Here is a 26,082-nt window from a genome sequence, read left to right as displayed (position 1 = left end):
ACACCATACTCCTGCTCTCCCCTTATCACTTGTTGCTTTAGTGTATAGAAATCTATTTTCCTCAAATATATTTAGTGACTTCACAGCTTCAGTGAAAGTTTCTGCTGATTTTGTTTCTCTAGATGGTAGTGGCCGTGGGTTTAGAAGATGCTGCATCAGGAACCTTGGTGAGTGTCTGATCAAAATCTTTAAGACCCGAGGATTATTGACAGGATGGATATGGAAAGAATGTTTCCGTATGTCAGAGAAATCAGTTACTGTTTAAAAATAAGGGGTTGCTTATTTAAAACAGGAGGAGAATTTTTTTGATTTCGAATACTTTTAAGACTGAGCTCGATAGATTCTTGATTAACAAGGGGTAAGAGGTTATTCGAGGAAGGGAGAAATGTGCAGTTGTGGTTACAATTTGATTGAATGGTTGAGCAGGCTCGAGGGCCAAATGGCCTACTCCTGCTCCTCAATTCGATTGTTCATATGCAGTTCACAGCAGGCCTGCCACCACCTTTCCAGTTAGCTCAGGAAGAGACAAAAATGCAGCATCATGAGCCTTATCCAAATGCAGAGAACCAATTTATTTTAAATTTCAATTTCTTATATCATTGCTCAAAGTGAGGCAATATTATATTATTGCACAATGTGGCTCATTTCCCCAAGGAACAATTTGATTATTCATCAATTATTTTTCATAAAGCCTTAGGACTTTATCATTGGAAGCTTAAATAGCCAATTTGCTTATTTTAATGTGTTCTGGTTTCCGTCTGTTCAATTGCAACTTGTGTTACGGATTATATCTGAGTCACAGGTGCATATGTAACAAATAATATAAATATTCTTTCCAAAAAGCATGAAATTGTAAATTAAACCATTACAAAAATACTGAAACTTGAGCTGAAAAAAATTATGCAACAACCTCTGACTCTAAGGACTTGTAATTGATCAAAATTTTAAAAATCCAGCTTCAATAAAGTATTCAAGTCACTTGGCTTTCACCATGCAAACAGCAAGTTAGGTGCATTAACAATGCTAAATTCTCCCTCAATGTATCCAAAAAGGTGCCGGAGTGTGACGACTAACAGATTTTCACAGTGACTTCATTACAGCGTTAATAGTGACACAAATGAAAATTTTCAAAGTTGAAAATCAAAATTTCCATGAAGTATGTTATAAAAATATTTGTGATTTCAAGCTACTGGCAATATCAGATCTTTCAAACTGCATTTTGTCTTGTTTGTTGAACGTTATAGCAGCACAGCATGGAGGTGCAAAATAGCTTGCAATCTTCCTGCTCATGTTGATTTAAGGCAGAAGATGAGAATTGTTCTAGTTTCATTATAAGAATATTTATAAATACACAAACAGTTCTCACCATGTTTCGTGATGCAATAAACTTAATGTTCATCGATTGCATTGTCTCCAATTACTAAAACCTCAAAAATTAGTAGCATCTTGAAATAATCATACCTTGTGAAATAAAAAATTTCTTCTTAATAGATTGCTTGAATTCACAATGGGCTACATTTTGTGGTCTGTGGAAGCAAATGGCCTGGTCTTAATTTCCTTAGGGAATGTTCTGTGGAACTTCTTCCCCCGATCCCAAACTAAACTCCAAAATACTTATTCATACTCCACATCAACACAAGAAGTTTCCTTGATTCAAGCTGCAAAGGACCCTTAAACGTCTGTGGAAATCTTTAATATCTTTGTTCATATATACCTTTACAAACTTTTAACCCTATTTTCAAAGGGATTGTATTTATGCAATTTTTTTTAAGCTGAAGAATTAACCAATTCAGCTACAAATTAAATTTTGAATTTTCCCAAATCACAGAAAATTGCATCATCCTCCTCAAAGTAGATTCAATTTTGCACTTGTACATTCCAGCCTCACCATCACAGACCAAATTTTTTTAAAAAATCAACATTGTTGATAAAGGCAAAATACTGTGGATACTGGAATGTGAAACAAAATCAGAAAATGGTGTAAAATTTCAGCAGCTCTGTCAGTGGAGAGAGAATAGAATTAATGTGGAGTCTGGATCCAGACTTGAACCATTGGCTCTATTCTATCTCCATAGCTGTTGTCAGACCTACTGAGATTTTGCAGTACTTTCTATTTTTGTTTCAACATTATTGATGTCTTGCAGTCCTTTAAGGCCTCAGATTATCTTTCTCTCAAGCAAAGCCCAATTCAGTTCTGACAGTCTCTCTTCATAATTAAGATCACAAATCATGCATGTTGTTCAACCTAGAAGCTTTTGCGCAGAAGAATCCTGTCCTTTTGAAGACTAGGAACTTTAGTATTGGAAAGAATAATCAAAATTTTGTTTCACCAAGATCCTTAATAAAATTAGGACCAGCTGTTTGAACAATCTATTAAATTCCCTGAAGACATAACTTGGCACTTTCACACGGTCATCATCCAAAGTCATGTCCATCCTTTCCACAGTTCTATATTTGAATCTCTCCCAGTCGACCACTGCTATAGCACTGAAACAGCACCAATCCAAATCACAAACGACATTGCCGAACCATGGTGTGTGTGTTCCACTCCCGTTCTCCTAAATTGCTTTTACAGCTGGTTATTTGGCCAACCACAACATTGTTGCAATATTTTGACTGCACTGTCCAGCTCGACAGAACTGCCCTCACATGCTTCCGTTGTTGAATTTTAACCAATCAAACCATCTTGAGTAAGACTGTTTTCCCCATCCCCACATTATCACCTTCAAAATTCCCCAATATTGTATCTCAAGTGCTCTCCTCATTCATTTGCAATGACTCAACATCATGATAGGCACTCAATCAACTTCCACACACAGGTGGATCACCAAGTTCTTTCATACCAATGCTTCTCTATTGTTGCACTGCCTAGGTTTCCAGTTCATTTAATTGCAGCTCATTAATTTCTGTATACCAATTTTACCCAATTAAATATTAGGAACACAATATTCATGGGTACAGCACCACCACAAATTCTACATGCTTGTTGTCGATTCTATCGTCCTTCCCAATCACCATCTCATGCTTAACCAGACTGCCTGCAAAACTGACTGCTTGACCTACGAGCTCCTGATTGTACATTATTTCCTCTGCAAAGACTACTACCTCCACCTCGGTGACACAGCCTATCTCTGCCCATTTTCTGGCACAATCCTCATAAGTTACAGAAGAAATGACACCAATATTACTCTTAATTCTCCATCAATTACCTTTCATTCTGCTATCTGTAGCCCATTGGAACTGAGTCATGTCTATTCAGCAATCCTGTTACAATTGCTCCCATTTTGGCAACTACCAAACAATTTAAAATGGCCATTCGTGTATTCATACGTCTCTATGGCCTCCCCATCTCCGTAATCACTTACGGACTTATAATCACTGCAGAACTCACCGTTTTAGCTTATTTTGAAGTTTTCCCTTCAACTACCAAGGCCTTGCTCCTATGTTCTCAAAGTCCCTGATATAGCCATCTGTTGTTCGCTTATCCTTTAAAGCTCACCTGATCACCCATTTATCTAACCCTAATGTCTCCTTATTTTGGGTCAATTTCCATGCCACGGTTACCTCACGTCATCTACCTGGAGGTTCATTTTACATTAAAATGATAATATACTATAAATGCAACTTCCTGTTACTTATTTGTGTTAGTAACAGTTGTACATCAAACTCATTTCATTTTGCTAATTTTTGGAATGCATTCCATTTCAGTATATATGCAATTAACCATGTTAAGTTCAATTACAAGTCAATATATTATTTTGCTTCATGTTTTAAAGCTCATTAAATGTTATATTGTTACCCAATATCAGAAGATTCAGTCTCCCTATTAGTATGACAGCATAACAGAAACTAAAACAAGAAAAGTGAAGTTATATATTCAACTATTAGTCAACAAAACAATAAATTATTTATAAACGAAAGTCAACTAAATACTTACCAGTAAGGTCTTTAGCTAAATCTGGATGGTTCACAAGGCAGTGACTCGCAAACTTTACACATTCAAGGCGGATAGGAACATGGATGTCATTGAATCTACAAGGAAGAATTGCAGTAATAATGGGAAGGATAGAAACTGAATTTATTAAATGGAACATCTATTTAAATGAACATCTTTATGACATCAGGTAATATTTTCAAGTCACCCACCGGAGCCACTGGAATTAGATCGGAAAAGGATTGTTTTGGCAAAGTTTCACAACAATTGACTGCAACTCTCTCATTACCAACTGGAACATCTATCACAAATTCCCTTTTATATAGGTATGGATGCCCAGTTAGCAACAAGTGCTTCAGCTAATATATTTGATATTTAGAAATTTGCATTCTTGCTTTTTATCACAGAAATACTCTTGCAAATCTGAAAGAAGACAAGGAAAGGAAGACACTGGTAGACTCCATGGTTGAATACAGAAAATAACTAGGAACAGGAAAACATTATTTAACTCATCAAATTCTTCCAGTTGATTCAAGAATTGTTTCCATGGCCAACCAATTCACCGCAAACTCCTTCAAACACCAAAATATGAAATTAAGTCAATGCCTTTATATTCATAAGAACATAAGAAATAGGAGCAGGAGTAGGCCATCCAGCCCTTCGAGCCTGCCCCGCCATTCAGTAAGATCATGGCTGATCTGTCGTGTCTCAGTTCCACATTCCCACCCTCTCCCCATAACCCTTAATCCCCTCGCTTATCAAAAACCCATCAACCCGCGTCTTAAAAATATCTAGTGAGGCAGCCTCCACCACTTCAACGGGCAGAGAATTCCAGAGATTCACCACCCTTTGAGTGAAGAAGTTCCTCCTCAACTCCGTTCTAAACCACCCCCCCCCCCCCCACTTTATCTTGAGGCTGTGCCCCCTAGTCCTACTGTCCTTTGAGCAAGAAGAGTCTCTCCACCTCTATCCTATCCATCCCGTTCATCATCTTATATGTCTCAATGAGATCTCCTCTCATTCTTCTAAACTCTAACGAGTACATAGAACATAGAACATAGAACATTACAGCGCAGAACAGGCCCTTCGGCCCACGATGTTGCGCCGACCAGTTACAAAAACAATGACCCACTAGCCTATACCAATCCCTAGTTTATTCAGCCTCTCCTCATAGTTCAACCCCCTCAACTCCGGCATCAGCCTAGTAAACCTCCTCTGCACTCCCTCCAAGGCCAAAATATCCTTGCGTAAGTGCGGCGACCTAAACTGCACACAGTACTCCAGCTGCGGCCTCACCAGTGCCCTATACAGCTGCAGCAAGACCTCCCTACTTTTATTTTCAATCCCCCTTGCGATGAAGGCCAGCATCCCATTAGCCTTCCTGACCACCTGCTGCACCTGCAGGCTGGGTTTTTGCGACTCATGCACAAGGACCCCGAGGTCCCTCTGCACCGTTGCCTGCTGCAGTTTCTCGCCACGTAAGTAGTAGTCCTTCCTACCATTATTCCTACCAAAGTGGACCACCTCGCACTTGCCAACATTGAATTCCATTTGCCGTTTAAAGTATTCCTCATTTTAGGAAAAAAAACAAGTCTTCTGTCAAATTGCTAAGACTAGCATTCTAATGGAGGGCCATCAGAATGTAAGAAATAGGAGCAGGCAGAGGCTACTTGTCCCCTTGAACCTGCACCACCAATCATTAACTGCTGATCTATTTGCAGCCTTGACTCCATTTACCTACCTCAGCCACATAATTCTTGACTCTCTTGCAGATGAAAAATCTGTCTAATTCAGCCATGAATATATTTAATGACCTAGCTTCCACTGCTCTCGAGAAGAATTCTCAAGATTATGGACCCTCAGAAGAAAATCCTTCTCTTCTCAATCCTAAGCGGCAGACCACTTAATTCAAAATGTTACCTTCCTAACTTTAGTTTTCTGTATGATAGAAACAATCGTTGGGGCCTCCCTATGAAGTTCCTGCAAAGATCTAATAGGTTACAATAAAATCTCCTCTCATTCATCTAAACTCCAATAGGCCCAAACTGCTCCACCACTCCTCATAATACAAACCTTCATCCCACAGGAATAGACAGAATAAGCTTTCTCTGAACTGCTTCCAGTTCAGAGAACATAAATCCCTTCCTAAACAAGACCAGCAAAACTGTATGCAGTACTCCAGGTGTGGTCTTGCCAATACCCTGTCCAACTGAAACAAGACATTGCCATATTTACATTACATCCACCTTGAAATAAAGGCAGAATTTAATTTACAATCCAAACTGCTTGATATACCTAAAACTAACCTTTTTTCATGTACGAGGATACAGATCCCTCTGTACAGTGGCATTCTGTAGTCTCTTGCCATTTAAATAATACTCTGCTTTCCTACTCTTCACATCAAAGTGGACAACCTCATTTCCCCAAATTATACTCCACTGCCATATTTCTGCCCACTCAGTTATGCAACCCTTGGCAAAATCTTTGTATCCTCCTCACAAATTGCATTCCTCCCCATCTTGGCACCATCTACAAAGTTGGCTAAAATACACTGTATCCCTTCAGCCAAGTCATTAATATAAATCATAAATAGTTGAGGTTCTAGCACTGATCCCTGAGGCACTCTACTAGTTTCATTTCAACTATCTGAAAATGACCCACTATTTCCAATTCTGTTAACTAATCTTCTATCCCTGTTAATATTTCACACCCACCACCATGAGCTCTTGGGCACATTTTGTGTCACACCTTATTGAATGCATTTTGGAAATCTAAATACATTATCTACCCACCTTGCTCGTTACATCCCCAAAGAATTCTAAGAAATTTGTCAAACACCATTTCCTTTTCACGAAACCATGTCAACTCTGTTTGACTGTACTATGATTTTCTGAAGCCCTGCTACGTTTTTCCTCAATAATGGATTCCAATGACAGATGTTAGGCTGTCTGGCTGACAGTCTCCTACTTCATCTCCCTCTTTCTGAACAGAGACATTACTTTTGGTTTTTCCAATCCACTGGAATCCCTAGCAAATTTAGAAGATTAGAACCCAAGAATCCACTATCCATGCAGTCACTATCAGTCTTTAGACCTATTAGTTTTCCTCTCAGTTTTTTCCTCTAATAATCATGATGTTTTAAGTTCCTCCAGGCCTTTTTCAAATTCCTCTGCCTTTTACCCCTTGTTGAATTTTAAGATTAAGATCACTCCCAATCTCCATTTTTTCTTGATTTATATTCTGTTCTACAATGCAGCTACTGTTGAAGGCCCATAAACTACTCCCACCAATGGGTTACCCTTGCGCTTATTTTGAAACCTCCTCTCAGATTCCACAATTTGATCTAAGCCAAAATCATTTTCTCACCACTGTACTAACTTCATCCTTTATTAACAGAACTACTGTGTCTTTCCTTTTTTCCTATCCTTTCAAAGTGCCAAATATCCTTCAATATTTAGGTCCCAGCTGTGGTTACTTTGAAACCACGTTTTGGCAATGGCTATCATATCATACCTATTTATGCTATCAATTATATCTTTTATAAACATTACATTCCCAAAAGGTGCAGTCTGTCCTTCCCTATCATACTCTATTAATCACACATAATCATTCCTCCACTGCTGTCCTGTCCTACAGCTTTCTATAGACATAGCTCAAAGGGCTAAAGGAATCAAGGGGTATGGGCAAGGTAAAGACAGGATCAGGATATTGAATATGATCCCATCAAAATGAATGGCAGAGCAGGCTCAAAGAGCTGAACGGCCTATTCCTATTTTCTATGTTTTTATGTCCTTTCTCAATAACATTCTAAACCTCCCCTCAATGTGAGCAATCCACCCCAGCTCCACAAAACCCCCAGCTATTTAGTTGCAGTTTAATTACATGTACAAAGCAAACTACCAAGAGATCATTAAAAATTGTACCACCCATCATCTTCACCACAAATCAGATTAATTTATTGTATTTATCTAGACAATAAAGAATTGAGCTTTGCAGATTTGGTTGTGAGGGGCAAAGAGCTGGGTGGGGTGAAGAGGATTAAAAACATCCTGAAAATGAGTCAACAAATTCAGCATTAAGATTTTTCTCAACATAATGGCTGGTCCAGCTACTTTTACACACTAAAAATATCAAACTACATGAATAAACTGGCCATACACAAGGAACAGCTCCATCTCTACATTAAACATGAGGTTTGGATTAAAAAAAATGAAAATGTGTCCCCCCTTTTCTGGTTTGGTTACTTTTTTAAATAAAGGCTCAATATTAGTATAAATAGAAATGTATTCACTTTCCGAGCAGGCATGTGCCAATTCCAGCCACACATCAGTTATCTATAATCCCCTAACCAAGTACCGTTACTTTATTTCCCCTCTACTTGATCATGCATTTCCCTCCTAAACGGCAAAATCAACTCAGCCTCATAGAGACACTAATAGATTTCATATTGCTATAATCTTTGGTATTCAAAATATGATTTCAAACCCCTTATTCATGCCTTTCAAACGTGCATTTATTGTTACTGATCTGCCTGCTAAAACTATTTATCCACTCAAACGACATAAGAATTATACGACAGCCCTGTAGGTTACATCAATTCAAAGTCGCTAACCAGTATTTTTTTTTTTTAAATGCAATGAAAGGCTAGTAACTTCCAGGCAGAAAATTCCAGGTCCCACCATGCACTGAATGAAATAATTCCTCTTCCCAATTATTTAAAATCTCTTCCCCTGGATTTCAATGTTTCTGCAAATAGAAATAAGACACTCTTATCTACTCTCGCTCTGCCCCTCATAACCTTATCCTTCATAATTCAATCGCCTGTTTGAACAGGGAAAGCTAACGGACTATCCAATCTTGCCTCACAACTGAAGTTCTTCGTTCCTAGCAACATCCTTTTGAATCTCTTCCGTACCCTCTTCAGTACGATCACATCCTTCCTGTCATTTTCAACATTTTCCAGTTGTGATCAAAGGTCACTGACCTAAAGTGCTAGCTGTCTCCACAAATGCTACTTGACCTGTTGTGTTGCATCAGCATTTCCTATTTTAATTTCAGATTTCCAGCATCTACAATATTTCATTTTTGTTCAAGCCGAAGTCTACCAGTTTCTCTTAGACTAATCATGCACTTGTCAATGCAACTACAATTATTGGAGAAAAGCAGAATGCCTTTAAAAAGTGGTTTTTAAAGTGTCTAGAACTGGTGCAACAGTCAGACCTGATTACACAGAATATACAGCACACCAGTCCTTGCCAGTGCCTATGCTGAATCAAATCTCCTCCCATCCTTCACCTATCAGCGGAGCCCTCTGTTTCCTTTCCCACATATGCTTATCTGGCTTCCCCTTAAACACAGCTGCATTATTCTCCATTACTCCCTGAAGTAGCAAGTTTCACATTCTTATCACGTTCTAAGTAAAATGGTTGGTTCTGAATTTCCAATTTGATTTCTTGGTGATTATCTTATGTTGATAGCCCCTAACTTAAGTGAAAACACTCTGCCTAAAATTAAAACAGGTCACGGCTGTATTAAAACTCTCAGGTCACCGCTAAGCGAGACCCAGCTTGTTCTTTCTAATTAATCATTTTTATGCCCTCGCCTGTAGCTCTTGATCCTTGTTATAATAGTGGCCAGAACTATACAAAGTAATCCCAAAGTTGACCAAGATATAATACGCTTCGCAAAACTTCTCTACTTTTTAATTCTCTCCCTCTAGAAACAGTGCTTGTTTCACCACTTTTCAGTAAAATTGGCCTCATTAACCTGCAACAACGTTAATTTGAGTCTCCTTTCAGTGTTCTCCTCCTTTTCTGAGATAATGTGGTCTCTTTTTGTAGCCAACTTTAATTTTGCAGTTATCTATATTGAAATTCGCTTCCAATTTAGATGTCCCTTCTACAAAAAGTCTTTCAATTGGATGCAGTTTTCCCATTGACTGCTCCCCCAAATAATTTGATATCACCCTCAAATTTAAATTGTTTTAGACTTAAAACTCTAAATTGTTAACATAAGTTATGAACCACAATGGTCTTAGCACAGATCCTTGTGGGATCTTATTTCTCACCCTTTGCCATTCTGAATCACAATCCTTTATCTTAATACTCTACTTTTCATCTAGCAGTCAGCCGTTTCTCTAATCTTTTCCTCTAACTCTGCGTGCTATGTTACGACGTTATTTATCAGTCTCATGTGTGGTAATGTATTTCCATTCAAAAATCTGAATGTATTACATTGACTACATCACCTAATTTTCTTTTATTCTCGCTTCAAGAATTCAATGAGGTTGGTCAAACTGGACTTTCCCCTTTTGATATCTCACATGTACACATTTTTTTCTTTAATGGGATGGGAACATGGTTGACGATGCCAGCAATTGCTGTTCATCTTCAACTGCCCTCGAAAAGGTGGTGCTGAGCCACTTTCTTGAACTACTACAGTCCAACCCATGTCAGTATACCCACAGTGCTGTCAGGAAGGGAGTTCCAAGATTTTGACTCTGCTGTGAAGGAACAATGGGATTGTTGCAGGTCAGGATGGGAACTTGCAGTGATATTCCAATGCATCTGCTGCCCTTGTACTTTCAGGTGGGAGGGATCACAGGTTTAAAAACCGATATCAAAAGCAACTTGGCAAGTTGATGCAGTGTACCTTGTAAATGACACATATTTTTCAGGAAAAAAATCTCAAGATGGTGGATAAGATGCTGATCAAGTGAACTGCTTTGTCCTGTTTGAAATCAAGGTTCCTGGGTATTGCTCCAGCTGCACTCATCCAGGCAAATGATAAGAGTATTAAATCAATGGAGGCCTGCAGATGATAGATGGAGTCAGATGGTGAGATACTTGCCACAAACCTCTGACCTGTTTCACCAGTGTTTCTGGTCAATGATAACCCCCAGGATGATAGTGGGCAATTCAGCAATGGCCATGCCACTGAAAGTCAAAGAGGAGCTGGCCGGATTCTTTCGTTGGAGTTGGTCATTCGCTGGCACTTGTAGGATGTGAACATTTCTTGCCACTTATCAGCACAAACTTGAACATTGAACACGGACATGGACCGTTCCAGGAGTCGTCGTCACAAAAGATACTGAATGTTGCATATCTTCAGCAGATATGCCCACTTCTGACCTTATGATGAATCGAAGGTCATTGACGAAGATCACAGATAGTTGGGCCTAGTACATTACTGAGGAAATTCATAGCAATATCCTGGGACTAACAGGGATCAGGGCAGCATTTGACTAAGAGTGGCAAGTCCAGATCTTTTGTCAATACATGACAACAATGCTCCTCATCAGGACTTCTTCATCTTTCCAGGGCAAATTAGGAACTGCAAAGATTTACACATTGAAGTGATTGACGTGGCTGAAAGACGAAACAAATAATTTGCATCTATCTTCACCAAGGGTGAAGGTGCTGCACAGGTCATGGTGAAAGACAAGGCCATTCAAATACTTAGAAGGGTTTAAAAATTGAAGAAAGAGGAGGCAATCTACACAGAAAGTATACAAGACACCAGGACCAGATGAAATGCACCCAACAATACGGAAAGAAGTAAAGAGTGGAAATTGCACTGGCACTAGCCAAAATTTGCTAAACTTCCTTAGGCGAAGCGGTGGTGTCAGAAGACTGGAGAATTGCACATACTACACCCTTTTTTTGAACAAAAGTGTGAAGTTAAGCCCAGCAAATCAATTTAACCTTGGTTGCAGGAAAAGTTTTTGAAACAATAATTCCAGACAAAATTAATAGTCACTTGGGCAAATGTAGGTTAATTAAGGAAAGCCAGCAATGCATTTGTTAAGGGAAAATTAAACTGAAGTAACTTGAGTTCTTTGATGAGGAAACAGAGGGTTGATTAGGGCAATGTTGCTGACACGGTGCACACGGACTTCCAAAGCACATCTGATAAGCTTGTAAGCAAAGTTAAAGCTCATGACAAAAGCAACATGGATGTGAAATTGACTGAATAGCTAGAAACAAAAAAAAATAGAAATCAGCAGTTGCTTGTCAGACTGGTGGAAGGTTTATGGCTGAAGTCCCCAGCAGTCAGTGAAGGACTGCCACTGCTCTAATATGTGTTAATGGCCTCGACTGTAGTGTACAAGGCATAAATTTCAAAATTTGCAGATACAAAGCTTAACCATATTGTGAACCACGAGAACGAAAGTGCAAAATTTCAAAAGAAGATACGTTTTTGGAATGGGCAGAGAAACGGCAAATGAAATATAATGTAGAGAAGCGTGAAGTGAAGAACGCAGACAACAGAAAATAATGGATACAATTCTACAATGGCTGCAGGAGTGCATAAGTCATCCAAATTGGCAGGATAGATTGAGAGCAGCTAATAAAGCAAACAGCAGCATGGGTTTATCAATAAGAGCATAAAAATAAATTATATTGAACCTGTATAAAACAATTATTTTCAGCATTAATTGAACAATGCGCAGGATTATGGGGAGAAGGCAGGGGAATGGCACTCGGTACTGGAAGTGAGATTATGAAATAGAAATATTTTCGGGGCTACAGGGAAAAGGTAATGGTGCAAGGTTTAAAAGCACAAAGGCAATGGGCAAACTTTAATTCAAAGCCCGAAAAGAACTGGCAAAATACCAAAGACAGAGGCATAAAATGAGAGAAAAGTCACCCCCATATAAATTATGTTTGTTATACAACTCCTCCATTGTCCAGTTAGAACTAACACTTAAAGCGCAAGCATCACTGGGAACAGTTTTTGAATAGTGAGTATAGGAGAGTAAGGGTGTGATCTTACCAGCCACCTGCATCGATCGATTAGCGTAACAAATGGGGGGGAAATCAAAAAGGCAGGTCGCATCAGACCACTGTATCCCCAGCTCTGCTCTGCGGTGGGATCAGCTTTGTGCCCATTAGTGTTGTCACAATGCATCCAGCATGGCTGTTTTCCAGCCACATGGACAATTCCCCTTCATTAGCAAGAAGTCTTGCTGACAAGAATCACGAGTGGTCCCTATCAGCAGGGACCAGGTGTCGTTGTCATATTGGGCGCGCGGGCGGGGTGTCAAAAAGTGTGGGGCTATGATGGATGAACTGCACATGGTGGGAGACACTCATCCGGAGGGTCCCAATGCCAGCTACTCATGTTGCGCGCGCGTGCGCGCGGGAGGGGGGGGTGATTCCACTGCCAAACTTGCCCAGAAGACTTTTTTGACACTTTGAATTTTTCTTTGGCAAGATTGCCCACATAATCTGAGAGATCCTACTCCTCCAATGAAAAATTCTGTTTCTCCCACATTTGCTGCTCCAGTGCCACCAAACACAGGTTCTCTTCCTGTTCCTCCAGAAGCAAAAATAGATGGGCAGAATTCTACCATTCTGACACCAAGTGTAGTTGCATGGGCTCCAGCGGCTCCTGTCCCGCTGACCAGAATAGCAAGATCCAGTAGCAAATCATTCCTTGTAAACTTCTTGCACACCTGGTTAGAAAGAAGTCTTGTAGATATTATAGAAATTCTACTCGACCTCCTTGCCAAATAGTTTCAGGGCAGTTGAAATCCTTTATGATAATTTTTCTGTGCTTTTTACTGTTATCCCCAATTTGCCCCTTTCTTCTACTTCTCCTCAATTAGAATAGATAACCTGTAACAATAACTATTAGTGCGATTTTTTTTTTACAAGTCACTATCCATGCAGCTTCTATTTCTGCTTTGCTGGTGCCTGTCATTTTTCTTCCACTGCCATTATGTTATCTCTGTGTACAGGTATTTCACATCCTCACTTTAAAAGAAAAATCAGAAACAAAACAGGATGCTACTAAATTTTTCCTTCATGGGCAGGAGATGGAGGGAGCAAACACTGTCTATAAAATTCTGTTCCCCATTTGACTCTGAGATAATAAATGTGAAAATGGAAGTAACATTCTACTTGTAACTATAAGCAGCATCAATCTCACCTTGATGCTAAAAGGTGAACAGCTAAAGAACTCAGAATATTATGGCAGATTTGGCTGAACATGACAGCCATTATGCAAATGTAACATGCTATATCCACCTGCATAGAAAATACATTGGTCTATACATCCTATTCAACTAGCCCAAGGACTTAAAAATAGTGAATTCAAATAGTGGACTTAGCACTGTATCACCAAGTTAACAATATGGCAACCAGTCTGGACAATATTAATGTCAAATTCAAAAAAATCTGTTTAGATTTGTCAGCAAAGAATTGGTTAATTATAATCTCTTAAGGGAAGGAGATCAGAATTATTTATAGGGTCACACTGATACTAGCAGCTATTCAAATGGCTCTTCAGGTTGCCATTTGCTTAATGGTTACAAGGGAACATAGTAGGAGCCAATTGAACCTTTTAGCCAATTGAACCTGGTCCACCATTTACTACAACTACAGCTGATTAGATTGTGACCTGAATTCTGTTTTTCTGCCCACTTCTAATAACCTTCAACTTATTTGTAGATCCAGTTACTCCAGAAGACAGCACAAAAATTCAAAATGAAACAATAATTTAAAACTCAAGAGGCTGATTTCCCTTAATTTTAAACAAAGATTTAAGATACAAGATTTAAGAATGTTGTTCAGCCCAAGGTCACCACCACTGCTTGTAAACCAAGACCAAATCTTGGGATGTGTTTTCTAATATGAAGGTCTGAGAAAAGGCAGATGAGGGATCCCTTGAGCCTCAAGAACTGAGCAAAGACTATCCAAGATTAATCAGTCTATTTGATGTCTTAAGTACGAAAGTAATGAATCATATATGCAAACAGTCCCAGGAGTGCCTAAATATATTGCAGCAGTCTTGCAATTATATTCTGTTTATGGTAAAATCACTTGAGCAGAGGTACCCTACCATCCTTCATTCACTATCTTAAAAATGCTGAATCAGGGAGACACAATTCCAAGATGTGACCATAAAGTTATTGGTGAAAATTACGAAGAGACCTGGCTTATTTATTGATTTATGTTGGCACATGAGGATCCTGAACGTTGTCAATGTCAGCCTGGACACAATCCCCTTGGTTGACAATGAGAAGGAATCATGAGCACTTGGGTCTCTCTCATCAGGTTCCACGATTTTGACCCAGTGACAGTGAAGGAACAGTGCTATAGTTCCAAATCAGGATGGTGCTGGGAAAACTTGCAAGTGGTAGTGTTCCTATTGCTCTCATCCCTCTAGGTGGAAAGAAGTCATGAGTTTAGGAGGTGCTGTTGAAGGAATCTTCATGAGTTGCAGCAGGGAATCTTGTACATGGCACACACTTTCTGCCACTGGATATCAGTGATGGAGGAAGTGAATGTAGGTGATAGGACCAAAGAACAAAGAACATCCCAGCACAGGAAACAGGCCCTTCGGCCCAACGAGCCTGCGCCGCCGCATCTTCCCACACCTACCCCGCCCTGTGTATGTGAGTGGAACCCCTAATGTAGCCAGATTCAGGGGAGAATAGTGTCAATTTGGTACACCAATCAGCCTAAGAGCACAACTTTGGGGTGTGGGAGGAAACCGGAGCGCCCGGAGGAAACCCACGCAACCTCCCACAGACACAGGCCCAAATCCACGTATCTGCACAGCTAGCAGTGATAGTCATTGAGCTGTTGCGGTGCCCATCTGCTGGTCCAGGATTAAGCACACACAACGACACGAAGTACTAGGCCACTCCCGGGACCTCCAAGAGCAGCCCACGCACGACCCACCGTGTGCATGCCCCTCGTTTGACAACAAGGTGGACCGACCCTGTGGAATAAAAAGACAATACGTTAACATATAAAACTACATTTCTGGTGTCGTCCCGAGGCTCTGACCTTATTTAATACCCTCTACTATAACCCTCCATCCTTGCTTCGCTCATGTGTCTGTCTAAGTAAACCTTAAACAAGTCCAACGTGCCTGCCTCCACCACCCTAATCGGTAGCGCGTTCCAAACCCCCACGACCCTCTGCGTGAAAAACCTTCCTCTCGTATCCAAATTATACTTCTCCCCCCCTCACCCTTAGATCGTGACCTCTCGTTATTGTCCCCAATCTAGGGAAAAGCCTACCACTGTTTACTCTATTCCCTTCAGTATTTTATATACCTCTATCATATCCCCCCTTAATCTCTGTCTTTCTAAGGAGAAGAGCCCCAGTTTCTCCAACCTTTCCTCGTAACTCAGTCCTTCCATGCCAGGCAACATCCTGGTAAACCTCCTCTGCACCCTCTCCAGGGTCTCCACGTCCTTCCGGTAGTAAGGTGACCAGAACCAGATGCAGTACCCCAAACGCGGTCTAACCAACGTTCTGTACAACTGAAGCATTAGACGGCAGCTCTTATACTCTATACCCCTTCCTATAAAGGCTAGCATTCTATAAGCTTTCTTCACAACCTTCTCTACCTGTGTCGACACCTTCAGAGAGTTGTGCACCTGCACTCCCGGGTCCCTCTGTATCTCTATACTCTTAATCGGTCTGCCTTTTATCACATAACTCCTCCCTGCATTATTCCTTCCAAAATGCATCACCTCGCATTTGTCAGGATTAAATTCCATCTGCCATCTATCTGCCCAATATACCAACCTATTTCTATCCTGCTGTGTCACCTGACAGTCCTCCTCAGTATCTGCCAATCCTACCATCTTGGTGTCATCCGCAAATTTGCTGATCACACCATGTACACCCTCTTCCAAGTCGTTTATATATACTACAAAGAGGAGAGGTCCCAGTACTGAGCCCTGTGGCACACCACTGGTGACGGGCCTCCAGCCAGAAAAGGTCCCCTTGACAACTACTCTCTGTCTCCTATTTCCCAGCCAGTTTTCGACCCACCTAGCTACCTGTCCTTGTATCCCATGTGCCTTAACCTTTTCTACCAGCCTACCGTGAGGGACTTTGTCAAATGCCTTTCTGAAATCCATATAGATGACATCAGCGGCTCACCCACCGTCAACCGTTTTTGTCACCTCCTCGAAGAATTCCACCAGATTCGTAAGGCAAGACCTCCCCCGAACAAAGCCATGTTGCGTATCCCTAATCAGATCGCAACGCTCCAAATGCTCATACATCCTATCCCTAAGGATTTTTTCTAATAATTTTCCTACCACCGATGTCAAACTCACTGGTCTATAATTACCAGGATTAACCCTACTACCCTTTTTAAACAGCGGTACAACATTAGCTACCCTCCAGTCTTCTGGGACCTCACCTGCGTCCAAAGAAGGGACAAAGATTTGCGTCAGAGGCCCAGCAATTTCATCTTTCACCTCCCTAAGCAGCCTGGGATAAATACCATCAGGCCCCGGAGCTTTATCCGTTTTAATGCTACCTAAAAACCTTAGCACTTCCTCCCTCGTAATGGATATTTCCTTCCACTGATCTACAGCTCCCTCCAAGACACTACACGACACCAATCCCTTCTCCTTCGTGAATACTGACGCAAAGTATTCACTCAGGATCTCCCCCATTCCCTCAGTCTCGATACATAGCTCTCCTCCCTTGTCCCCAAGAGGACCAATTTTCCCTCTAACCACTCTCTTGCTCCTAATATAAAAGAGTAAAATGCTTTTGGATTTTCCTTAATCCTTTCAGCCAAGGCCATTTCATGCCCCTTTTTCGCCCTTCTAACTCCCCCCTACTCTCTCTATATTCCTCCAGCGCACTCTCCATTCCCAGTTGTTTCGACCTAACATATGCCTCCCTCTTCTTCCTGACCAAGTCTTCTATACCCCCTTCTATCCACGGCTCCCTAGTCCTGCCTTTCCCATCCTTCCTCTTTACTGGCACGTGCCTCTCCTGCAACATTTTCAGTTTGCCCTTAAAAACCTCCCACTTACCAACCATGGACTTGCCAGCTAACCACCTCTCCCAGTGTCCTTCAGCTCCCTCCTAATCCAACTATAGCTCGCCTTCCCCCAGTTCAGAACCCTCCCCTTCGGCCGGCACTCATCCCTTTCCATTTTTATCCTAAAAGTAGACGGACTTGTGGTCACTGTTAGCCACATGTTCGCCTACCTCAACCTCAGCCACCTGCCCTGGCCCATTTCCCAGCACTAAATCCAGTATAGCCCCCTCCCTAGTTGGGCTAGTTACGTACTGCTCTAGGGACCCTTCCAACACACACTTTACAAACTCCTTTCCCTCCGTACCCCTAGCTCTAGGCACCTTCCACTCTACTCCAGGAAGGTTAAAGTCACCCACTACAACCACCTTATTCTTTCTGCACCTATCTAAAATGTCTCTGCAAATACCTTCCTCCACTGACCTCAAGCTGTTGGGTGACCTATAGTATACCCCTAGCATCGTAATCTCTCCCTTTTTATTCCTCAACTCCACCCACACAGAGACTCAATCCCCAACTCCTCCATATTGTCCTCCTTCTGCACTGCTGTGATGTGCTCCTTTACTAACAACACCACCCCACCACCTCTCTTCAACTCTCCTGTCACACCTAAAATACTTATACCCAGGAACATTCAGCTGCCAATCCTGCCCTTCACGTAACCACATCTCCGTTACTGCCACGACATCTAACTTCCTCACAAACATCAAGGCCCTAAGCTCATCCGTCTTACCCGTCACACTCCTCGCATTGAAACAGACGCAGTCCAACCCACCAGTGCCTCTCAGAACCTCCTTCTCCCTGCTAATTTTCCTTTCACCCAAACCTACCCTATCACCCAACTCCCTCCCAACCCCAGTGTTTACTGAGCAGTCACATCCCCCCCCCCCATTAGTTGAAACCCTGGCTAAACACTCCAGCTAACCTCTCTGCTAAGACATTTGTCCCTCTCCCATTCAAATTCTCCCCATCCCTCCTAGACAGTTGCCCTTCTCTCACAAATACCTCCCAGTGGTCTACAAAAGTGAAGCCCTCTACCTTGCACCAATCCCTCAGCCATGCATTCAGCTGCATGATCTCGTTATTCCTAGCCCTACCGGTACTAGGCAGCAGCCCACAGAATGCCACCCTGGAGGTCCTGCTCTTCAGTTTGGACCCCAACTCCATAAATTGCCTACGTACATCTGCCCTATTCCGCCTTCCTACGTCCCTCTCCCCTGCGTGTATTATTACCTCTGCCTGGGTCCCCTCCCCTTTCAAAATTCCCTCCATCCTTTCCGTTATGTCCTGTACCCCTGCTCCAGGGAGGCAGACCACCATCCTGGAGTCACGCCTCTGCCCACAGAACCTCCTGTCGATTCCTTTGACCTTCCCATCCCCTACCAATATCACATTGCCAGCCCCCTTCTGTCCCTCTGAGTTATTCTGACCCACCTGACTATCCTTTTGTGCCCCTGTCGATGAACCTTGGGTAGTCACTGGGGAGGTCTGAGGACCAGGACTATTCCTCTTGACAGTTGTCCACCCATCCTGCTCCTCAGCCCCTGGGACCTCCTCTTGCTCATGGTTCCTAGCCATTAACTCTTCATTTTCCCTGACCAGAAACGCATCCTCTCTACGCCCCTCTAGTTGCCTGACCCGGGCCCTTAACCGCTGCAACTCTAAACACTTAACACAGATGTGGACCCTCGGGAGACGTGATGCCTCCAAGAACTCCCACATGTGGCACCTAACACAGCTTATGTCCCTCCCCATAGCCCCTGCCATGTCCCAACCTCCCTTGGGTTTGTATGCGTCGAAACACAACCCGGGAAAGATAGAAACTGCAACTCACCTTCTCTAAGCCTGCTCTCGCCTAAGCCCAGCGAGCCAAAGCCCTTATAACTCTCACTCAGCTCCCCACTCACTCCGCTGCCCGCTCCCAATGCTGCCCGCTGTCTATCACTGCCTTCTTTTTATACCCGCCACTCCCCCTTCCTGACAATCCCCTCACCTAACTAACAGGAGATGTGCCAATGAAGCCAGATGCTTTGTCCTAGATGGTGTTGAGGTTGTTGGCTATAGTTGGAATTGCAATTATCCACGCAAATTCCATCACACTATCAACTTGTGCTTTGGAGATGGTGGACACCCTTCGTGGAGTCAGGAGGCGAGTTACTCACCACAAAATTCCCAGCCTCTGATCTGCTCTTAAAGCCACAATGTTAATATAGCAAGTCCAGTCTGATTTTTTGGCAATGGTAACCCCCAGGATGTTGGTAGTTGGGCCTTCAGCAACAATAATGCCACAGAATGTTAGCGAGAGTTGGTTAGGTTCTGTCTTCTTGGAGATGTCATTGCTTGGTACTCGTGGCATGAAAGCTGCTTGCCACATATTAGCCTAAGCCTGAATATTGCCCAGGTCTTGTTACATATGTAAGAAGTCTCACAACATCAGGTTAAAGTCCAACAGGTTTATTTGGAACCACAAGCTTTCGGAGCACTGCTCCTTCCTCAGGTGAGCCAGCATCTCCACATCACTGTTACAGACAAATATGGACTGTTTCTATATTTGAGAGTTATGTATTGGGCTGGACATGAACTTCACCCGTGTCTGATGTTATGGTGGAGCAAACATCACTGATTAAATCAATTGAAGATTGTTGGGCCTCGGATACTACCCTGAGGAACTGCTGCAGTGGTGTCCTGGAGCTGAGATGATTGATCTTCATCAACCACAATCATCTTCTTCGTGCAAGGTAGGACTTCACCCAGTGGTGTTTTCCCCAGTTCCCATTGATTTCTATTGTATTAGACTCCTTTATGCCATACTTAGTCAAATACTGCATTGAGGTCAAGTGCAATCATTCACTTCACCAAAGTTCAGCTCTGAGTTCAGGAGCTGTGTGGCCCTGGTGAAACCCAAATTGAGCGTCAGTGAGCAAGTGCCATTTGATAGCAAGCAGTGATTTGCTGATTTGGATCCATCCTGCTTTTTGTGGACAGGGCATATAGGCAATTTTCCACACTGCCCAGTAAATGCCACTGTTGCAACAGCTTGGCTCGGTATGTGGCTGGTCCTGGAGAAGTCTTCAACACTATTGCCAGAATGTTGTTAGGATCTATGGGCTTTGCAGTATGTGTCTTCAGCCATTTCTTGAGATCATGTGAATCAAATTGGCTAAAGAATGGCACGTGTAACACTGGGGATCTCAGGAGGTCATCCACTTAGCACTTCAGTGCAAAAGATGAAGCTGAAGCATTAGAACCATCTTGAACCAGGATGTGCTTGGCTCCCCCATCAGAGGCAGGAATACATATGGAGTCTCTTCATCCTCCAGTGAGTTGTTTAATTGTCCACCACCATTCAAGGCTGGATGTGGCAGGACTTCAGAGCTTAGATCTGATCAGTTGGTTGTGGGATCACTTAATTCTGTCTATATTATGTTGCTAATACTGTTCGGCATGCATGCAGTGCTGTGTTGTAGCTTCATCTGGTTGACACCTCATTTTTCAGTACAGCTGATGTTTCTTCTGGTACACCCTCCTGCATCCTTAGAACATAGAACAGTACAGCACAATACAGGCCCTTCGGCCCTCGATGCTGTGCCGAGCTTTGTCCGAAACCAAGATCAAGCTATCCCACTCCCTATCATTCTGGCAAGCTTCACGTGCCTATCCAATAACCACTTGAAAGTTCCTAAAATGTCCGACTCCACTATCACAACAGGCAATCCGTTCCATACCGCAACCACCCTCCGAGTAAAGAACCCACCTCGGACATCCCTCCTCTGTCTACCACCATGAACCTTATTGTTATGCCCCCTAGTAACAGCTACATCCACCCAAGGAAGTAGCCTCTGAACGTCCACTCTATCTATCCCCCTCATCATGTTATAAACCTCTATTAAGTCGCCTCTCATCCTCCACTGCTCTAAAAAGCCCCAGCTCCCTCAACTTTTCCTCAAGGCCTACCCTCCAAACCAGGCAGCATCCTAGTAAATCTCCTCTGCACTCTCTCCAATGTTTCCACATCCTTCTTATAGTGAGGTGACCAGAACTGCACACAATATTCCAAATGTGGTCTCACCAAGGTCCTGTACAGTTGCAGCATAACCCCATGACTCTTAAACTCAAACCCTCTGTTAATAAACGCTAACACGCTATAGGCCTTCTTCACAGCTCTATCCACTTAAGTGGCAACCTTCAGAGATCTATGGATGTGAACCCCAATATCTCTGTTTCTCCACATTCCTCAGAACCCTGTCGTTGACCCTGTAATCCGCATTCAAATTTCTCCGACTAAAATGAATCACTTGGTTTGACAATAATGGCAGAATCAGGGCTATATCAGGCCATTTTTAAAATATGGGTACAGATTTATCAGTAGATTATTGAGGAGGGAGTTCGCCACTTGCGTGCGTTGGATGGCTAATGGAGCAATTTCAGCACAGAAATAAATCAACATCCCTGAATCACCTTAGGAAACCCAAGTTGCATCTTTCCTATGCATCCAATCGCCCTTCAAGAACACAATACCCAAAGCTGCACACGCTACTGTGCAGAGCAACCAACATTGAAAAATGATCCCCTTGCTTTCATAAAGTGATCCTATGTATACAAAACTGAAAAACCACATTTGTATTTTTTAAACCTGAAGTTACCTTAAAGAAAAAATGGGCATTTACTTCAGGAAATCCAAAGTTCTTTACAGCTCATGATATTCTTTAAGTGCAGTCATTGCTATAATGTCGGAGAGACAAAAAGAAACCTACCTTCCCAAATAACACTGCCACAGTGGTTTGTTCTGGGATGCCAGCTCTGAATCTTTTGCTCCAAACATTTTTGCCAGCAGCTTAACAACTGCTAAGCGTTCTTCATTATCATTGCTCTATGAAATTGAGAATTAAGAGAACTTCAATGGTCAGGCACAATCTTCATCTACTAACTCTCGCATTTAATGCTGGCAGTATAATGTATTGTTAAAGCCGATTCCCCAAATTCAGTTTTAACATTTGTTTCTGTTAAGCAGTTGTTACAGTCCCCATTAGTGCTCACAACATTCAAATAAAGTAATGGTGATCTTCCATTGCACTGTACAAGGGAAAACAGCCAAATGCAACAAAGTTACAGAGAGTAGTAATGGGACAATGAAATGAAGATGCAATTCAGTGTCCATTCCAATGTCACAATCTGTCCCTTACTACCATAAACTCTGAGGCATGCATTTATATAGGATACAAACTACTTTTCTCCCAACACGTCTTCCACGAAGAAGAATATGGCAACACATGCATGGGCCTGCAAATCCTCTTCCAAGTTGTACACCGTCTTGCCTTGGAACTATGTCACTGGGTCAAAATTCTCCCTCCCAACAGCATCGAGGGTGTACTTATACCACATGAACTGTAACAGTTCAAGACGATGGCTCATCATTCCTCACGGGCAATAAATGCTGGCCTTGCCAGCAACACTCAAATCCAATAAACAAAATCGAAAAAGACAAATTTGCTTGGCTGAAAACAACATCTCCTGACATGATGTCACTTCCACATCTTGAATGTCAGGTCATTTATGCAAATTAACACTGGAGGTTTCCACTATTTACGGACAATGTTTTTTTTAAAAAAGGAAATGCTGCCAAAATTTGGGTTTAAAAAGTAAAGATTAGCTAACTGATGGATTACAGGAAAAGCAAGGAGAAACACCCAAAGCCTTGGCAACATTGGAGACATCAGAGAGATGTTCTAATAATGAATTTGGTGTTTGATGATCTTTCTTGAATACATTTATCTCAGTTTCTTAAAGGAAATACAAAACCCATCCCAACTACTTCCACAACGTGGATGGTACTTCTAAATGCAATTTTGTTTTTAAAGTCTTTAACTACAATTTCTAATGTCCAATGTAGAGAAAGAAAACTCATTATGGTAATTACAGGATTTTCAGTGACTTCATTGCTGTGTTAATGAAAGCATTCTTGTGACACTAAAACTTAAAAAAAAAGGGTAAAAACCTCAAATACACACGTTGACAAACATGTATTGCTGTTGAATTAACACATTGCTTTTAAACAACAATCCTTTTACTTTTAGCTAAATACTACCATAGGATGTAAAATGAGATCCTCTAACATTCCTTGAAGTCTTTATATAAAAAGGTATTTGGAAGTAGAGTGTAAAATTGTTTCTACTGTTTGACAGATCAATAGTGAGTCAGAAAGCTAGATGGGAGATTTTCAAAGAGTATCAACTGAAAACATAATCACAAAAGTGAGCAAGAGAACAAGACGATTTAAAAATAGAATTGAAGAGAATTTGAAAAGAATATGGACAAAGAACAACATAGTACAGGAACAGGCTCTTCGGCCCTCCAAGCCTGCACCAACCATGCTGCCTGGCTCAACTAAAACGTCCTACCCTTCCAAGGACCATATCCCTCCATTCTCATCCTGTTCATGTATTTGTCAAAATGCCCTTAAAAGTCACTGTTGAATTTACTTCCACTATCTCCCCCAGCAGAAAGTTCCAGGCACCCACCACCACTGTGTAAAAAACCTGTCCCGTACATCTCCTTTGTCTTCGCACCTTACACCTATGCCCCTAGTAATTGACTCTTCCACCCTGGGGAAAAGCTTCTGGCTATCCATTCTATCCATACCTCTCAATCTTGTAGACTTCTATCAGGTCGCCCCTCAACCTTTGTCATTACAGTGAGAACAAACCAAGTTTCTCCAATTTCTCCTCGTAGCTAATGCCTTCAAATCAGGCAACATCCTGGTAAATCTTTGTTGTACCCTCTCCAAAGCTTTCCCCCTTCTGGTAGTGTGGTGACCAGAATCGAACGCAATATTCCAATTGCAGCCCAACTAAAAGGTTTTATAAAGCTGCAACATGACTTGACAAATTTTAAACTCAATTCCCCTGCCAAAGGCAAGCGTGCCGTTTGCTTTCTTGACTACCTTCTCCACCTGCTTGGCCGCTTATAGTGATCTGTGTATTTGGACACCCAGATCCCTCTGCCGATCAATACTCTTAAGGGTTGTGCCATTTAATGCATATTTCCTATTTGTATTAGATCTTCCAAAATGCATTAACTCACATTTGTCTGGATTAAACCTCCATCTGCTTTCGTTCCACCCAAGACTCCAATCGATCTATATCCTGCTCTATCCTCTGATGGTCCTCATGCTATCCGCAAATCCACCAACCTTTGTGTCACCCACAAATTTACTAATCAAGCCAGTTACATTTTCCTCCAAATCATTTATATATATTAACAATAGTAAAGATCCCAGCACTGAGCCCTGAGAAATGGCACTTGTCATAGCTCTCCATTCAGAAACACACCCTTCCACCACTACCGTTTGTCTTCTATGACTGAGACAATTCTGATCCCATGCAACTTTGTGTTCTGCACCAGTCTGCCATGAGGGATCTTGTCAAAGGCCTTACTGAAGTCTATGTAGACAATATCCACTGCCCTATCCTCATTAATCATTTTCATTTCTTCCTCAAAAAAAATTTGATCAAGTTACTGAGACACGACCTCCCCTTCACAAAACCATGCCGCCTCTCACTCATACGTCCACTTATTTCCAATAAATCCTGTCTCGAAGAATCCTCTCCAATAATTTCCCTACCACTGATGTAAGGCTCACCGGCTTGTAATTACCTGGATTATCCTTGCTACCCTTCTGAAACAAAGGAACAACACTGGCTATTTTCCAATACTCTGGGACCTCCCCTGTAGCCAGTGAGGATACAAAGATTTCTCTCAAGGCCTCAGCAATTTCCTCCCTTGCCTCTCAGTATTCTGGGCTATATCCCATCAGGCCCTGGGGACTTGTCTACCTTAATATTTCTCAACTCCAATACCCCCTCCTTTTTGATCTCAGCATGACTCTAACTACTCACCCTTTCCCAGGCTCATCTTGCACTAATTCCTTCTCTTTGGTGAATACTGACACAAAGTACTCATTTAATACCTCACCCATTTTCTCTAGCCCCATCACAGATTCTCTCCACTGTCCTCAAGTGGGCCAACCCTCTCCCTGGTGAGCCTCTTGCTCTTTACATATGTATAAAAAAGCCTTAGGACCTTCCTTATTTCTGCTGTCCCATGTTTTCGCGTGACCCCTTTTAGCCCTCCATCTTTGTTCAAATTTCTTTTTGCTTTCCTCGTATTCCACACTTGCTTCGTGTGTTCCCAGCCTCCCAGCTTTGACAAATGCTTCCCTTTTCTCTTTGACTAGGCTCACAATATCTCTCGTTATCCAAGGTTCCCAAAACTTGCCATATTTATCCTTCATCCTTACAGGAATGTGTCGGTCCTGAAACCCTATCAGCTTACATTTGAAAGCC

The 26,082-nt window shown here is 41.9% G+C and overlaps 1 protein-coding gene across 4 annotated transcripts in view; it reads right to left on the bottom strand.

The window, feature by feature from the left end:
- pds5b (PDS5 cohesin associated factor B) overlaps positions 1-26,082 on the bottom strand; it is a 193,336-nt gene that overhangs the window by 76,463 nt on the left and 90,791 nt on the right. For all 4 annotated transcript variants that reach the window (XM_080197450.1, XM_080197453.1, XM_080197451.1 and 1 more), the window contains 2 exons: positions 22,495-22,610; positions 3,938-4,032 (listed from right to left, as the gene is read on the bottom strand). In XM_080197450.1, coding sequence (XP_080053576.1) covers positions 3,938-4,032; positions 22,495-22,610 — 211 coding nt within the window. The remainder of the gene's footprint in view (positions 1-3,937; positions 4,033-22,494; positions 22,611-26,082) is intronic.

The sequence above is a fragment of the Carcharhinus amblyrhynchos genome, chromosome 10 (genome assembly GCF_965287045.1).
Source record: "Carcharhinus amblyrhynchos chromosome 10, sCarAmb.v2.hapA, whole genome shotgun sequence".
Lineage (NCBI taxonomy): Eukaryota > Metazoa > Chordata > Chondrichthyes > Carcharhiniformes > Carcharhinidae > Carcharhinus > Carcharhinus amblyrhynchos.
Note: the sequence above shows the minus strand (reverse complement) of the source record. Positions and strands in the feature narration are given on the sequence as shown.